This window comes from Lampetra fluviatilis, chromosome 49 (assembly GCF_964198595.1).
Source record: "Lampetra fluviatilis chromosome 49, kcLamFluv1.1, whole genome shotgun sequence".
NCBI classification, from domain to species: Eukaryota; Metazoa; Chordata; class Hyperoartia; order Petromyzontiformes; family Petromyzontidae; genus Lampetra; species Lampetra fluviatilis.
The window spans coordinates 296,718-313,662 of record NC_136323.1 but is presented as its reverse complement, the minus strand read 5'-3'; the positions used below and the strand labels follow the sequence as shown (position 1 = coordinate 313,662).

The 16,945-nt window shown below is 47.7% G+C and overlaps 1 protein-coding gene across 1 annotated transcript in view; it reads left to right on the top strand.

The window, feature by feature from the left end:
* Positions 1 to 2,207: 2,207 nt before the first annotated feature.
* LOC144948395 (adenylate kinase isoenzyme 1-like) overlaps positions 2,208 to 16,945 on the top strand; it is a 45,060-nt gene continuing 30,322 nt past the window's right edge. Inside the window, exons 1-7 of the mRNA XM_078877815.1 lie at positions 2,208 to 3,111; positions 4,531 to 4,759; positions 6,962 to 7,123; positions 11,461 to 11,633; positions 12,522 to 12,635; positions 13,703 to 13,894; positions 15,360 to 15,450. Of these exons, the coding sequence (XP_078733941.1) occupies positions 3,052 to 3,111; positions 4,531 to 4,759; positions 6,962 to 7,123; positions 11,461 to 11,633; positions 12,522 to 12,635; positions 13,703 to 13,894; positions 15,360 to 15,450 (1,021 nt within the window). The 5' untranslated portion in view covers positions 2,208 to 3,051. The remainder of the gene's footprint in view (positions 3,112 to 4,530; positions 4,760 to 6,961; positions 7,124 to 11,460; positions 11,634 to 12,521; positions 12,636 to 13,702; positions 13,895 to 15,359; positions 15,451 to 16,945) is intronic.

The following is a 16,945-nucleotide window of genomic DNA, read 5'->3' as shown; positions in this document are numbered from 1 at the left end:
GGGATGATTTGGCAGAGTTGTCCCCAACTGGAATTTGAACTCGCAACCCTCTCGATGTGCGTCATGCAAGTGAAAGCATTGCGCCAGCTGGCACAGAGCATCATTGCCTGGCTTCATTGCTACAATTGAACGCGTAGGTGTTTGCATACATTTTTTGGGGGGTTAGGTTACGTGAGTTGAAGTACAATTACCACAACTAAATTTTTGCAATTAGATACAAATTTTGTCGCGAGAATTGGTCTTCATTTTGCCGGTTAGCCGAATCAAAAATAATCTGTGCGATAAACGCTTGTAAACAAGAATATATAATGTGGCTAAAACATGTGGTGGGTTTTAACGACACAGATGTGGCCGGATTTCTACAAATCAAACGCGTATGAGTGATATCTCAACTGGCCCTGGGGTCCCCCTGTTCACAAATCCCTGCACTGACCAAGTGTGCCGAAGCATATCCAAACAATCCCCTTGAAATTACATAGCAGCGGATTGACAAAGGGCTGTAAATTATGATTACATTATTCCAACATTAACATTGGACGCAGGCAGAAAGGGTATAGAGAACAGATGAAACATTAATAAAAATACCACATTATTGGATAAATTAGTTCTGAAAATGCCTTCTCTTTGGTCTTCAGTGTGTACTTTAGAGAACCAATAATCTATCCGTGGAATTTCATGAAATTTTATTTCAAAATTTATTCTGACACAGCCCACGCCACATGCGGGTCCCTCTGGAGTCGAGAATCATCTTCGCATCTCTCGACACGTTTCATTTGGCCACACTGCCTCTTCCCAGAAATTAAACGAATTGAGGGCAGGAAGGGAAAAAATCCGTTGTATTTCACATTGGAGCTTTCAATTGTGCGGTTAAAGGTTGTTCAGGCTTTTAATACATCTACCAAGGTAAAATGTGATATTTTCACAAAATCCTTAATCGTCTGTGAAGTCGGGTTTGAGATGAATTCTTTTATGTGGTCTCTAAGTATGTTAAATCACAGTTCATTAACAAAAGTAGTTTTATTTCTATTGTTTAGTTGTGCTGCACAACTCTCTTGCTTGTTTTCGGGTCATACAGCTTGTTGTTCGGCATGATGTCTGACGTTTCGCTCCATGTACTCGGGCTTTCTTTAGCAACTGAATATGGTTTATATCGTATGATTATTAGGTTATGTTGGTAATTTTCCAATGTAAGATATAGGCCTTGGAATTAATCTGCTATTCAAATGGGGAGCACAGGGGCTTTAAAGTCCACGCTGGGGTGTGGACGTAAAAAACATACATTTACAGGGGAATAAATTAGGCATCTTGCAAAATGTGTCATTTAAAAATACAGTATAACCTTTAGTGATAATGCTTTGATTGGGAGGGCACTGATCTCCCCAATCAATCGTGCAATTAATCAATCGGTGCCCTTTTTAAATCCTTTATATTAAGTTCTCGTGTTTGCTTGCTTGCTTGCGTGCTTGCTTGCTTGCTTAGGACCGTGCAAATCTTTCGGTCGTTTTTTAACCCACTTGCCGTGATCCAATCGAGCTGACATTTTCCACACAGACTCGTTGTGCCAGACAATTATTGTTCGTGAAAAAAAATTCCCAAAATTTTACACTTTTTAGGCAAAAAATAATTATTTTACATATATTCAAATAGAACGCATTCATGGCTTTGGCTGAACGTCAGAGTGTAAGAGCCCAGAGCGTAACCCCTCCACAGGCCGTGGCGGAGTAGCGCAGTTGGTAGCGCCCTTGCTTCCCATGCCAAAGGTCGCGGGATCGATCCCCGCGTCCTCCACAGGCGAATATATTTTTAAATCCTTTATATTAAGTTCGCTGCCACGCATATAAAGGATTTATAGTGAAAAACTTTGTTTTTACGGGTTATACTTATTACCATGACGAGGCCTCTTTGAGGTGGGCTGTCGTGTCATGGTGTTCATTTTGTATCTGCCGAGGGAAAATCGGAGAGATTCTTGTGGAAGGGAGGAACACTTCGCGAATTCACCGCGATGTTTTGTGGCTGGATACGGATCAGCGTAATGATGTGGGACACGTGCCTCGCCGTTGCTCCGCCGACCTTTCAGCAACTTTGAAGTTCGTCCCCCGTCTGATCTGTGGCTTCCCGTGGCGTGGCCGCGTACGTCGCTATTAGAGAGCTCACGCCGTCGCCCCCCCCCATCCCACGTGCTCTTTTTTACTTTCGTCGAGGCAGGAGATGAGACGAGGTGAGCTGTGGAGGCAGATGGGGAAGGTTTACGCAAACAGATAATAACACACACCCAAACACTCCGCACACACACCCAAGATAAAACAGTGATATAAAATAGCAAAACATAAGCGGGCATCCAACAGCGAGGAGAGAAGAGGGTTGATGTCAGATGCACACCCACGTGGGCTGGAGGTGCACTGGACTCGTCGCTGGTCCTGGGGCTGCGTGACATCTGGAATGGGGACGTAGCCGGGCGAGCAATTGGAATAACATCCTCTTCGTGAAATCGCTTGATAGCCAAACGTATAAACCTTAACTGTGACCGGGTGGGGGAAAAGGGTAACCGGAAATTAAGAGGATGTTTAGAATGTGGTATCGGCAGACAGTCAGTTATCAAGACACGTAGGCTTCAGTTTAGCAGGGCAGCCAATTACTTAGACATTCCAGAGTGGAATAGCTAAGGCAGTCGGATATAAAGACCTATACGCAGACCGGTTAAGAATAGGGTACGGGAAAATGCGTAAGGCAATTAGAGATCAACGCATCCAGACAACCAATTAGCAATACATTCGCGCGGTGAAATAGCCTGCCAGCCAGATATAGCGACTCTCACAGCAGCCGTGCCGGGGAGGGGACCGCAGGGCAACGCAACCAAAGACGTCGGCGCAGCAGAGGCGGGTGCGAAAAGCGAGAGAGAGGGAGGAAAAAATCCGAAGGAATAAAAAATTCACAGCGCCGCCGTCCGCGCGCAGCGAGCGGAGTCGTCGCGTGCGCGGAGCGCGGAGCGGACTGGGCGAGACCTCGCTCCGGGTGGACGAGCGGCGAGAGGAGGCAGCGGTGGCGGTGGCGATGGCAGGTGGAGACGCCAGGGATTATCTGGCCCAGCGTCAAATCCCACAGCTCTTCGAGGTGAGCGTTCGCGACTCTGCGGCGCTCTTGCTCATTGTGAGCTGAGCAATTTGCGATCTACTCAGGAAGATCGTCTGTGCCTATCTCTGTCGTTTTCCTTTTAATCTCTGTGGCTACCCCCCCCCCCGCCCCCCTTCTTCGCCAAAGGCATTTTCAGAAGGGGTTTGTGGGTTCGATGCCTCGCTGTTTTACCGAGGGTTGTACAACAACATGCATCTTCCCACAATATCAATGAGCAATACATTTTTGAACTCGGCAATAGTAGTCCGTGTCCTTACGACGGTGCGATTTCCGTGCTGCGTTAACATGTGCTTCTGCATTATTTCCAGGTGTTTTCCTTACTAACGATGCACTCGCTGTCAGGGGGACTCCGCTGGCTGCAAAGCTCCATTCATTAATTCAGTGCCACTGGGGAGCAACTGTATGTACGTGTATGGTTAGCGCTGATTAACAGGTGGGATCGATGCTCAAGGCGCGCTCTGTCTGTGTCACAGTGGGAAGAATGGAAAACGCAGTTTCATATTGGTTTGTATTTTATTCGGGTTATTTATTTATTTAATACGTTAAAGCCTTACCCTCCATCGTGGCTGAGTTGATTGGCGGTAGAAACGAGCGGCTCGCAGCCGGAAGGGTGTGAGTTCAAATCCTGATTGGGGGCGTTGACTCGGCCCATCATCCTTCTGTGGTCGATAAAGTAAGCACCAATTTGCGAGGAAGTGAACAGTGGTCGTCCAATGGACAGACACACCCCCGCCATAGTAATGTTGAATTCCCACCACTGGCTGAGGGTTGTCAATGGGAGATGAGCATCAATGGCTCAATGCTCATTGGGCAGCTGTAAATCTCTGTGGCTTTAACTCCATTGAACACAAGTGCAGTATCTATCTCACTCTTAAAAAAAATTAATATTTCCCACCGTTTAAAATGTAGAGGAAATTACGATTTTAGATTATTTGCATATAATGTAATCAACACGAGGCATCGTAGTTTAGTGCACTGCATGATGATGCCAGTGACCTTAATTTAATTTCTGTCCATGGTTATCATCATCAGCAGAGAAGGACATCTGGTCCGGGGGCCCCTCTGCACCAGCCAGCACTGACCAGCGTGGTGAAGTATGGCCAATAAAACCCCCATGACTGACGGTGCGAGGATCCCTTCCTCCCGTAGTGAATTGACAGGGCTATATAGTACGTTATTCGAATTATTGTGATTGTCCTATGTGACATTTCCACCCATGATCTGGGACTGCCAACGGGAATGAACGAAGCCCAACAACACTATTTTGATCATCATCGTTCATCAACATCACTTTTACCTGATATCTGTGCTCACCTACGAATCGCATCTCGCGATGGAACGACCGCGGCCTCTCTCTCTCAGTAACCCCCCCCCACCGCCCCCCGTGGCCGTGCTCAGAGCATGCTGACGGGTCTCATCCAAGCCCGGCCCGACGACCCCGTGAGCTACCTGGAGAGCTACCTGCGAGGTGCGCGAGAGGCGGGCGGCAGCTCGGCGCAGGGCGGAGCGAGCTCCGGCGGTGGCGGTGGAAGCCCCGGGGCCATCGGCGCCCAGGAGGCCCCGGAGAAGCGCTGCCTGCCCCCGCTGCACGGCAGCCAGGCGCCCAGGAAGCCCTTCCTACGCAACGGCAAGCGGCGCGGTCGTTCGCTTGGACGACGGCGACGATGATGATGAGGCCGTAGCGGGCTCGAGCGACGCGTCATTGCGCTCAGCCTGGAGCTGCTGCGTTGGTAGCAGGTTGCTTCTGGAAAGAAGCTCGTGACTCAGTGGGATTTACCTGGTAAAATAAACGTCGAGATATACATAATCTCTGGTTCTCTCGGTAAAGTCACGTGGGTAGAAAAACTAATAAAATAAAACACGACGTTTCGGTCGCAACACAAGCGGCCGTCTACAGCCAAACTCTTCCTCCCCCCCTCCCGTGCCTATATAAATCCACAACATCAGATCATGTTTCTCACCTGAAGACGGCCGTTTGTGTTGCGACCGAAACGTCGTGCTTTATTTTATTATTATTTCTACCCACGTGACTTTACCGAAAGATCCAGAGAGAATGGATTCCTGCAGTCACGAAAGCTTCAAATCATCGATATCTATATTTGTAGATGATTTTCTTACCTTCCCTATACTTTGCACTCCTATCGTGTTTTTGTATAGCTTGTTGTTGTAACTTTAGGACCGCCCCTACTGGACATCTGTGAAAAAGAGCTTTATAGCTCATCGGATTCCCCCTGCAGTGTAAATACATATTCTGATTCTGATACCAGTGGAAGTTGGTGCCACCCGCCACTTATTACCGCTGGCACTCCGCGGGAAGGGGGTCAAGAGCCAATGATGTAATGGATGGCGACAGGAGGAGGACTTGGGAAAGGAAGAGAGAAGGGAAAGACTGAGAAATAAGAGGAAGAGTAACGGGCAATACCGGGAAAATGGGTGAGGAGAGATGAGGGTGCAAAGGGCCTCCTCGAGCAGCGTCTGTTTCCAGAGTGGGCGGGGCGCGGAGTGGGGCTGGCCACACGGCAGGCGCCTGCTGCGGCAGAGAGATGCGTTTGTCAGTCGGACAGGAGGAAGGACTTCCCACTGGTTCTATGATGATACCTTGGCGTGTGTAGGGGCTGTCAGGAGGAGTTCGAGCTGAGCATGCAGCTGATTAATGCAGGGGATGTGTGTTCAAATCTAGAATTAGGGATGTGTTTTCATCGGTCAGTTTTGACGAAACGAGTCGGGGGACTTAAGACAAAGTGGGGAGAAATATCATGGGAAGTGGCCCGGCTGAGCTGTACGATTCAGTGATGATCTAACAATTATGTGCAGTGGTCCTTGCACGCATTAAAATATATTTTAGATTCTAAACTATGTCTGAAAGAGTGATGACCGACAGTGCATGTGTTTTAAAAGCGATGTCTCACATGGCCTTCATGCTTCAGATGGATTGTAAATCACGCAGCAATGCCAGAGTGCCCTGAGTGTGCGTGCTGCTGCTGTGTTAGCAGTGCCCTCATGCATCGCCAGTGATTCTTGTGATCTTTCTTGAGTTTTCGGCATAATATTATCATAGCAATGTATGACATGTTTTTTTATGCAGCACCCTGGTTGTTTATCTGTATTATTATTGTAAAAATCAAAGCGTTGATGCGATAGGTAGTCATGAGGAAAATAATGATGGGAATAGTGGTGGTGATGGTGGTAACAGCCATGTTTAAAAACTGGTAGTGATGGTGGTGACGATGTGGTGGTGGTGATGGGGATCATGCGTGCGTGATGGTGGCAAGAGTGATGATGTTTAACTCATGATGATGATGACTGTGACGATGGGTCGGTGACACTGGCAATAGTGACAGTTCACGGGAGTGATGGTGGTAACGATGATGATGTCGTGCCTGCTGCGTGATGGTTGATGTCTGTATGTTGAACTTCTTTCGCACCGTACGTCGCCAACCGTGCTAATCGGAGGTGCATGGTGACGAAGCGATGTGGACGACGACGATGATGAAGATGCCGTTCACGCTCTCAGAGCCCCTGATGACGGGGCCGAGTGATGAAGACGATGTACTGATGACGATGCATTGATGACGACGATGTATTGATGACGACGATGTATTGATGACGACGATGTATTGATGACGACGATGTATTGATGACGACGATGTATTGATGACGACGATGTACTGATGACGATGTATTGATGACGATGTGTTGATGACGATGTTTTGATGACGATGTGTTGATGACGATGTGTTGATGATGACGATGTACTGATGACGATGTATTGATGACGATGTATTGATGACGACTACACGGTGCCCCCCCCCCCGCCGCCCCCTCTCAGAGCCCCCCGTGGCCGGGCTGCGCGGCTTCCGGCGGCTGCCCCCCATCCAGCAGCAGTTCTCCATCGAGAGCGACACGGGCCTCACGGAGACGGGCGAACTCTCGCAGGAGCTCGACGTCTTCGAACGCGGCCGCCCGCGCCCCAGGCTCGTCTTCGTCATCGGTGAGGGCGACGCCGCGAGCTCGCAGAGACAACGGGGGCTTCCAATCCGGCTCAGCTGTCCCTCAACTCATGCACCACCACCACCCCCTGTGGTGGTGGTGGTGCATCAGCTGTCCCTCGTAAGTCCTGCGCTCAATTCCCCCCAGGCGAGGCAGTTCTAGGTCACGTGATAACAAGTATTAGTAATATGACATTTAAGATGAATAACAAGAAAGCCACATTTACTACGAAGACTCTTTTTGTTTGCATGTGTGTTGAACCTTCTTTCGCACCGTACGTAGCCAACCGTGCTGATTGGAGGAGCGGGAAATGAGAGATGCAAACGAACTCGGGAACGTACTCACAACAACAACTATTTTGTATCACAACAACAACGACTATTTTGGCACGCTAGTGGCGGTGATGCGCCAGGGCTCCCGTGCCAGGCTAGGTGCTCCTCACGTTTGTGGCGAGAGGCGCCGTGCTCATCTGTAAACAAGAAAGAGCTTTATAGCCCATCGGATTCCTCCATGATAAATACATCTTCTGATTCTAAAGCAGAATCTGAAGTGAGTGGTACAAGAGGCTGTCATGCCATGTCGCTGGCGTCACGAGATTCTGTGTTGCGTGAGCTCCCGGCAGTATAGAGAGACGGGAGGGGTATTACAGCCCAGGCACCAATGAATCGACACAACACAGAGATTCGGGGTAAACATAACAAAGCTCATCATTTTAATTGGCACTACATTCTAATTAGCACTACAGTAATGCAATCATGTTAATTGGAATCATTCTATTAACCTAATTAGATTATGTCGCTTGGCATAATTAGATTATGTAGCTTGTCAAACATGTAATGTTTCTATTCAAGCGTTTAACCCAAACATAACTACAGATTTTGGTATTTAATTATTATTTAATGGACCGGCACCAGCAAAGTTGCAATCCTGGATTGGAGTCCGGGTTAGGTTCGAGTGCAGGGGTGGGTGTCTTTATGGAATCTGATGCCCAGGCCAGTGTCTCAATCCCTGGGTTTGAGCCCCGGTCTGGCACTCGGATAGAATTAATGATTTCCTTCAGACCCGGTTGATCCTTCAAACAAAAAATATATATCATGCAATACTTTGGACAATTTGGCCTTCTGTATAGAACATCAATACGGCACAATAGTACGAACACAGCACGTATGTATGTTGAACTTATTTCGCACCGTACGTAGCCAACCGTGGCTAATCGGAGGTGCAGGGGAAAGACAACAAACTGAACACAAAAAGCAGTTCTAAAGAAATACGTTTTCAATCTATATTTAAAAATGCATAGCTCCAGTGGCTTCCTAACAAGGGAAGGAAGAGCGTTCCAGACGGCCGCAGAAGTGCATCTGAAAGCGCGCGATGCAGTGACATAAAATAAGTCGCCAAATAAATTGAGTGTATATGCGATCGATTATCGATTATCAGATTGATTACTCGGCTAGTCGTATAACGCGACAATAGTCTGGACAACAACACGTCGTCAGCAGCAGGCGTTGGACTTGCGCCATTGTGCTTGTGAGATGACTGCTCTGGCGTGGACCCTCGTGGCGAGACACTCAACCATGAATGTGACATACATCATTCATGAGGAATATATTATCATCGTGAGCATCGTATTTATTTACACGTGCAAATGTCGTGGCCGCCAATTGCGAACCCTCCAGGGCATGCTGTGTAGATTTGTACACTCTCAAGAAGTTTAAATCCATCTGGAGGATGTAAAAACAGGGCAATGTGAGAATGTGAACGATATTACTGCGTTGTATTAAGGTATCTATAGAAGCGCCAGCACATATCAGTTTTTACTGCCAATTGGGCAGACCTTGATATGTTATTGATGTGTTCACTTTCAGATGCCACGACAGAGAAAGCCAAGAATATTAAATATGCCTTAGTTTGGTTTTCTATATTTAATCTCCTGGTTAATTGAAGGATATGAGAACTACAATACAGCTCTGTAAAGCTGGATCGTTAAAATATACGGCCTGTGTTGTTCCCGAGAAATGTATTCTCTAAGCGTTTAAATATCTGAAGATATCCATGTCATTGTCCATGGATTTTTCTGTCCGAATCGAGTTGCTGCAGATAATGATCTGACTGCAACTGCAAATCTTGAGCGGCTGAGTTCCATTATCATGCTATCTGATGGTGGCCTAGCTGATGCTCACTCGTCATACTCAGCGTCTTACTTGTGCACTCAAACTCAAATTCAGGGTGCCGTGGTGGCTAGGAGACGTTAACTTCCTCGCCTGGTATGCAGGAGGACGTGGGTTCGATCCCGACCCTTGACGTCTGCTGCTGTATATTTTGAGTTTGCATTTTCTCCACGTGGTCGCGTGGATTTTTCTCTAGTTCCAGTTTTTCCCTCCAGATTTATAAACATCACGCGTTCAGAGTATTTGGCTGCTATAAATTTCCGCACGATAATCCACTTCGTTGACCTACCAATTGTGGGCAGGTCGCTTCTGAAAAAGAGCTATACAGCTCAGTGGGCCTTACCTGGCAAAATAAATAATTGTTTGGTTCAGTCAAAATGATGTCCTGCTCTAACGAAACCTGGTAACATGCTTGCCAACCATTTTAATGTGCTATGAAGAAGGGCCATTGCCCGAAACGTCGCCTGTAACATATGTTAACTTTTAAGGCCACACTGTTATTCATGAATGCACGCATTGCGTGTTTTGTTGATCCACTTGGACATCCGATGACTTACGACTCCCGTCGCGGCTGCTCGACGTTGATATGTAATCAGAGCGCGGGGCGTGACCACCAGTCCCCCAGGGGAGCACGAGGCCGTCGGCCTGTTTCAATCACCACACACAAATCATCGTCTTGCACGGTCTCATCTTTGTAGAGCCTATTGACATGCGAGTGCAGTTTAGACACGACAGCAGATTACTTGAACTTGTTGTTGTTGTTTAAACTCATTGGCGGACAGGCAATGTGCACATTCCAGCAGCTATCTGCTTGTTCAGAGCTTACTGTTGACCTTTTATATAATTAATATATTTTTAACCTTCATTTGATTAATTTCAGTGGCATCCACAAACACTGGCAGAGCAGTGGAAACTGCCCAGTGTCTTGCCAGCCACCAATCACTTGCTGAATCACGGCGTGACAAAAACAATAACTTACAGTGCCAATCCACTGCTGGATGAAGGCCTCCTCACACCACCGTGAACATGCTTCCCCATGCTCGTCACTACGGGTCTGTGAGGTGCAAGGGCTCGTACCGGATCGGACGCCACTCGCCGCTCTTGTTTGCTGTGGTCAGGAATCGAACTCGGGTCACTGCGTCGTTCATGGCCCAGAATGCCAATGACTGCTCCACTGTCGTCTTCCCGATGGCATCACACGCAAAGTGCTCGCAACACAAATGAACCACAATGCCTCGCTGATCTCGCCAAGGAACATGTGGAGCGATTCCTCAACGAGCATTAAGCCACTGATGCTGCAGCGGTATAATGGGTAGCACACTGACTGGACTTGCAATCCAGAGGTCACGATTTTCACCAAAGCTCTTCTCGGGGAAAGGGAGTGGGGTGGGGGGGGGACACTGAGACAGCTTTTCTGAAATCACTGGGGCTGTCTGGGCCGGACCAGGATGCATGCCGTCTAGCCAAGTGCGCTGTCGAGAACCGGCACGGTTCAAACTGGCAGAGGTGCAACCTACCTTGGAGGCTACTAAGCGCTGAAGAAGGGCCGACGCCTGAAACGTCACCTACTACCGTAAATGTTTTACTTTCAAGGCTACATACGTGGTGTTAGTATTGATGAATGTGGTGAGTTTATTATTATCAGAATATATTTTTATATTCAGCTTTGTTGTAATGACTTGGTTTATTGTTTGTGCTTTTTGTTTTGGTGTAATTTCTTAATTTGTTCATTAATTTAATATTTTGCTTGCTAATCGGGCTTCCATTTGCTTGGTAGTGCTTGTGTATGTGATTTGGTCTATGTACATAATTCTTGTGCAGCATTATGGGGAGCTATGAAAGTAGTATTATTGGTGGTAGCGTCCACTTGTGTGTGTGTGACAATGAGGCTCGTGAAGGACGCTACTGGTCAGTTGGAGGCAGTCGCCCTCCAACAGTAACGAGGGCAGGAGAGTGACGCTCGCAACAACGAGAGGAGCGCCGATGGATACAGTGCAGCAAGTGGGGACAGTCGGCTGCACGGCGTGCGTTTGCCAGTGATCTCAGTCAATCAGCCCATGGCACCTGGGTCTGTCCTGTGATGATCTCCTGCCAGCAGCGAGCCTTCGACACTTCACGTGGGCTCCAGGTGGCGTCACTCATTGGTATCGGTGTTGATGATGACCGCCAGGTGGACCGGGCAGCGGCAAGGGCACGCAGAGCCGCAAGCTGAGCGAGCGCTACGGGCTGCTGTGCGTGTCGCTCGGAGAGGTGCTGCGTCAGCACGTGCTGCAGAGAGCGCCCAGCAACCGCAAGTGGAGGCTCATCGCCCAGATCATATCCAAGGGGGAGCTCGCTCCGCAGGTGACCGGGAGGAGATATCGGAATCGAGATATTCCCAGATTATAATTCTAAAAACAACTCATAATAATGGACCTGTGATTCCATGTTCCTATGGCGAGTACATTCCAATGACAGTCATTGTTTCAATCAGAATCATCCATGTCATTAGCACAAGTTCACGTTAAAGTTTATTTGTTTTACTAAATGAGAACTCAAGAGATAAAGAAGTCTCATTTTCAAGAGTGGCCTGGGTCTTTATGTATGTTGAACTTCTTTCGCACCGTACATATCCAGCCATGCTAATCGGAGGTACGGGTCAACATGATTACAAGAAAATCTAAGCAAAAACAACTAAATGGAAAGTAGTGTAAAAACCACCACATCACAGGAGACATCTAAAATACGACCCCGTGTCGAGGTGGTGACATGTTAATTACCGTGGCCTGATGTACAGGAGGTCGCGAGTTTGACTCTGACCCTGATGCCTGCTGCGTATTTGGAGTTGGTATGTTCTCCCTGTGGTCGTGTGGATTTTACTCCACGTCTCTGGGTTTCCCTCCACATTTAGAAACATGCGTTTAGGGTATTTGGCTGATATGCATTTCTACAGGATATTAAAGCCAATTCGTTGCACAATCATTTGTGACCAGGTCGCTTCTGAAAAAGAGCTATATAACCCAGTGGGCCTTACCTGGTAAAATAAAAACAATTGTTTAGTGAACATAAATTAACATTGTAACAAAAATTCGTGTAAGATGAGTTGCATCGGACAGATGACGTTTGAGACTGTTGGGAGTGCGGTTACGTTACAGGTTCCACGCTCGTTTGGTAACGCCACTCTCGGTCGGTCCCCTTTCCTCTTGGATGGTCCACGACTTTCACCGCTCTGCTGTTCCTTTGGTCGTCCAGGAGACGGCAATTTGGGAACTGAAGCAACACTTCCTGCAGAACCCGGACGCCCCCGGTTTCGTTATCGATGGCTTCCCCCGAGAGATTTCACAAGCTCTGGCCTTTGAGGAGCAGGTGAGTGGCCACCGGCCTCGTGTTTTCTTCATCCCGACGCTCATCAACAACAACAACAACGGTAATGCCATCATGTTCAACAGAAGTGGCATCATTATCATCGTCACAATCATCGTAAGCATCATCATCATCATTTGGAGAAACAATAAATAGCGGGAGCATTTCAAAAATATATATATATATAATTCGTTGGAGCATCATCATAACCATCAGGGGCATCATCGTCATTATTATTAGGGGCATCATAATCAGCATCATCATTATCATAAACTCATCATCAGTAGCTGCAAAAGCAGCATTCATCATCAAGATCATAATTTATTATCACTGAACAGTTGGAAGGTCCCGAATAATATTTGTATGCCTACTTGCGATGTATATGCTCATGTAAACTTAGGAGAACCATATACTTTACAGTTATGGCTAAGTGCACCATTATGGCACTCGCAGAAACTTCAGCGTGACATCGCTGCCTGCCATTTCAATACAATGGATTCAAGTCCTTGGACCCCAGTGTGTATGGCTGCACCGTCTCTTTAATTATCCCTGTGTGTGTGAGTGTGGAGATTCCTCTCTGAAAAACTCTCAGGTCGCATGCAATTGGCAGCAAACTTGCACATTTGGAGCATTTTTCAGTTTCAGACCAACAAAGCAAAATATATCACGTGTTCGTCGATGCATTCTCGTGGCAAGGCCACGATTGAGATTTGGGCGATGATAATGAGAGCTCCGTGAATCCTGAATGTGCCTTCGTCTTGTTCTAAGAGCTGCGGCAAAACTCATCTGTGTTCTATTCCATGAAGTGGTGTTTGTTTGCGGATGGCGACTGCTCATGTTTGCTAGTAATTTATGCATAGAATGCATTAATAGAAATGAAACCATAAAAACCAACATTCACAACGACAGCACGGAGTCTCGCACGACGACCTTCTGCGCAATCCGCCTCTTGCTTCACTATTGACGTTAAAACAACCGACACCGTGATTCTGACCTTCTGTGAGCCGCCCTCTAAGCTGACCCCTTGACCTCCACACCCCCCCCGCCCACCACCCACACGGCACGGCGAGGTGGGAGCCCCGGACGCGGTGATCCTGTTGGCGTGCGCCAGCGAGCGTCTCCGCCAGCGCCTGGGCGAGCGCGCCGACCGGCACGGCCGCCCGGACGACAACCCTCGCGCCGTGGAGCGCCGCCTCGCCACCTTCCGCCAACACACCGTGCCGCTGGTGCAGCACTACCAGGAACGCGGCCTGCTCCTCACCGTGAGCAGGGGAGGCCGGCAAGGGGGGTGGGGGGAGGAGAGATGCCTTGGGGGTGGTGGTGGTTCAGCTTTGTCCATTGCAGTGCATGCCAGTGACTCAAAACTATAAACGCAGAAGGGTGAGCTCGTGATCCTGCCTGCATTCGTGCTCATTAAGAGACTTTACCACGTCGCAAGGAATAGCAATGACTGGTGTGCAGGCAGCAGAGTGGTGGCTGTGATCAGTGCCCACAGCACCTCACGGGGCTGGATTAGGTTTAGTTGCATTTTAAACTATTAACAAATATTTATGTATGTATATATATGTTGAACTTCTTTCGCACAGTACGTAGCCAAACACACTCATCAGAGTTTTACCAGGTAAGGCCCACTGAGCAATATACAGTAGCTCTTTTTCAGAAACCACCTGGCTACATATGATAGCTCAACGAAGTGGCTTATCACGTGAAAATTTATAACAGCCAAATACTGTAAATGCACGTTTTAAAATGTGGAGGGAAAAAACTGGAGGACCCGGAGAAAAATCCACACGACCATGGGGAGAGAGACACGCAAACTCCAAATATACAGTAGGCATCAGGGTCGGGATCAAACCCACGACCTCCTGTACACCAGGCGAGGTAGTTAACATCTCCTAGCCACCGCGGTGTTGCTTGGCATGGGCCCTCATGAATGAAATGGGGCCCTCGTCCCTGCCCAGCCGCCGCCCTTGTCACAGCCCGGCACTTGGGCCCTTCTGGACTGTGGGTTCTGGTGCAGTCGCACCGCCTGCTCGCCCGCTCGCTACGCCGCCGACACACACCACTGCCGCTGCGCATTTACGTTGGCAGTTGACGGTGACCGCGAAAGTCTTTTACATTTTATTCCTAAGAACACTAGGAGGGGATGACGGTCAGTGGGCGAGAAGTAAGGACAGAATGGCATCCAAGGGAGGGAATGTGCTCGAGGGGACGTCTGCCACGGAGATGAAACAATGAAATCAGTTCGTGTGCGGGTGTTAGAATGATTGTTACATCGCAAGATTGTGTGAAGAGATGGCAATGGCTTCCAGCAGTGGATTCATTACCGATGCTGCGGATGATGTGGCTCCACATTTAACGTTTTGTCAGAATTTTCCTTTTTAAAAACCACAGCTCGGATTTTAATGAGCGATAGCTAGCATGAAATGTCTTATTCCAATTAAATATATACCTACATGAACTGAACACGTGGACGTGTGCTATACATTACAAAAACACATATGAAAGAAATATGTAAAACATGTTGGCGAGATTGCCTGCGGAGCCTTGCGGCTTGATGTCGCTGTCATTCAGGCTTAGGTGGAACACGCAAATTGGACCGGAGTCATCGTTAGGACTCGCGCTCTCAGCCGCTTGTGCTGGGCGGATTGCCTGTCTCGTAACGATTTGCTCTGACCTCGGTGCTCTCACCCACCTGCCCCCCACCCCCACGTCTCACCGCGGAAGTTCGACGCCGACCGGGAGGAAGGGGAGCTGTTTGGCGACATCGGCGCAGCGGTGGAATCGCGTCTCTTCTGCAGCACGACTCCTGCGGCCGGTGAGACGCGGCGGCACGTGGCAGCGTCAACGTGGGGAAAGGGGCAGCAACGAAATAGATTTGTTTTTTCTCCGAGACTTTAATTTTTGTTGTTATTTTACAAATGTTATCCCCATTGCGCAATCGGTTGCATGTCTTGGGAACGAGAACCCATTCGCAACTGTCATAGACAGCAGTTGTTTGAGAATGCTCAACGAAAGCAGCTATCACAGAACTACTGCTAAGATCCCTTCAAGCGAGTTCTGGTTCACACAGTAGAGCACAGCCATTTCCCCCCTGTTCTGCCACACAGAGTAATGTTCATCCACGTAGACTTTAGCCAAATTATGTGCAGAACAGAATGTAATAAGATGGGTTTTTTTTGTGCAGTCATCTGTGACCAAGGCAGAGACCATCAACTTATCTCACTTGTGAACCCGGTTTAATCACCAGCATCTCAGCGGTGCCAGCTCAGCACTCTGACCTCTAAGCCGCCCAGCCACCACTGAAGATGATTGATTTTATTCACAAATTACAGAAGACTCAATTGTAATATCTATATTGTACAATGTTTTATTACGTGCTATCACAGAGGATTGAGAATGAAGCACATGTAAATGTATGTTGAACTTCTTTTGCACCGTACGTAGCCAACCGTGAGAATCGGAGGTGCGGGGGAAGGACAACAAACTAAACACAAAAAGCGGTTCTAAAGTAATAATTTTTCAGTCCAGATTTAAAAGTGCATAGCTCCAGTGGCTTCCTAATATCGGAAAGAACAGCGTTCCAGACGGCCGCAGGAGCGCATCTGAAAGCGACGCAGTGACCGTCTTTGTTCGAACTATCACAAGCCTACAAAATAAACGGGCAAGAGTCTGTCCACCTCTGCATAATGTTCAAATAAAATTTAGACCATCAGCCTATGGGGCTGGACCAATGTTTTCCTGTAAAATTTGGTCAAACAGGAAAACCCTGGAGCAGTTGCAAATAAGTCTCATCAGCAGCGCATGGCCTCTTATATTGCTTTTAAGTATTTTATATATATAAAAAAAAATTCAAACGTTTTGGTAAAAACTCTGGAGAAAATTGTATTTAAATTATAAAGAGGGAAACTACCAATTGGTGATGTTTCAAGCTACAGGGACACAGAACAATCTGAGTTGCATTCGCGAATGCTGCTGGGTTAACTGGTGAAACTGACTCCACGCTGTCATTGTGGGTAATACACTTTGAATAAACAAGAGCGTCTGTTGGATGATACAAAAAAGTAAACTATTATTCATTTTACCAGGTAAGTCCCACTGAGCTATAGAGCTCTTTTTCAGGAGCGACCTGGCCACAAAACATAGCTCAATGAAGTGGCGTATCATGTGGAAATGTATAGTAGCCAAATACTCTTCATTCTAAATCTGGAGTGAAAAACCAGAGGACCCGGAGAAATATCCACACGACAACGGAGAGAACATGCAAACTCCACGACCTCCTGTATACCAGGCATGGTAGTTAACATCTCACC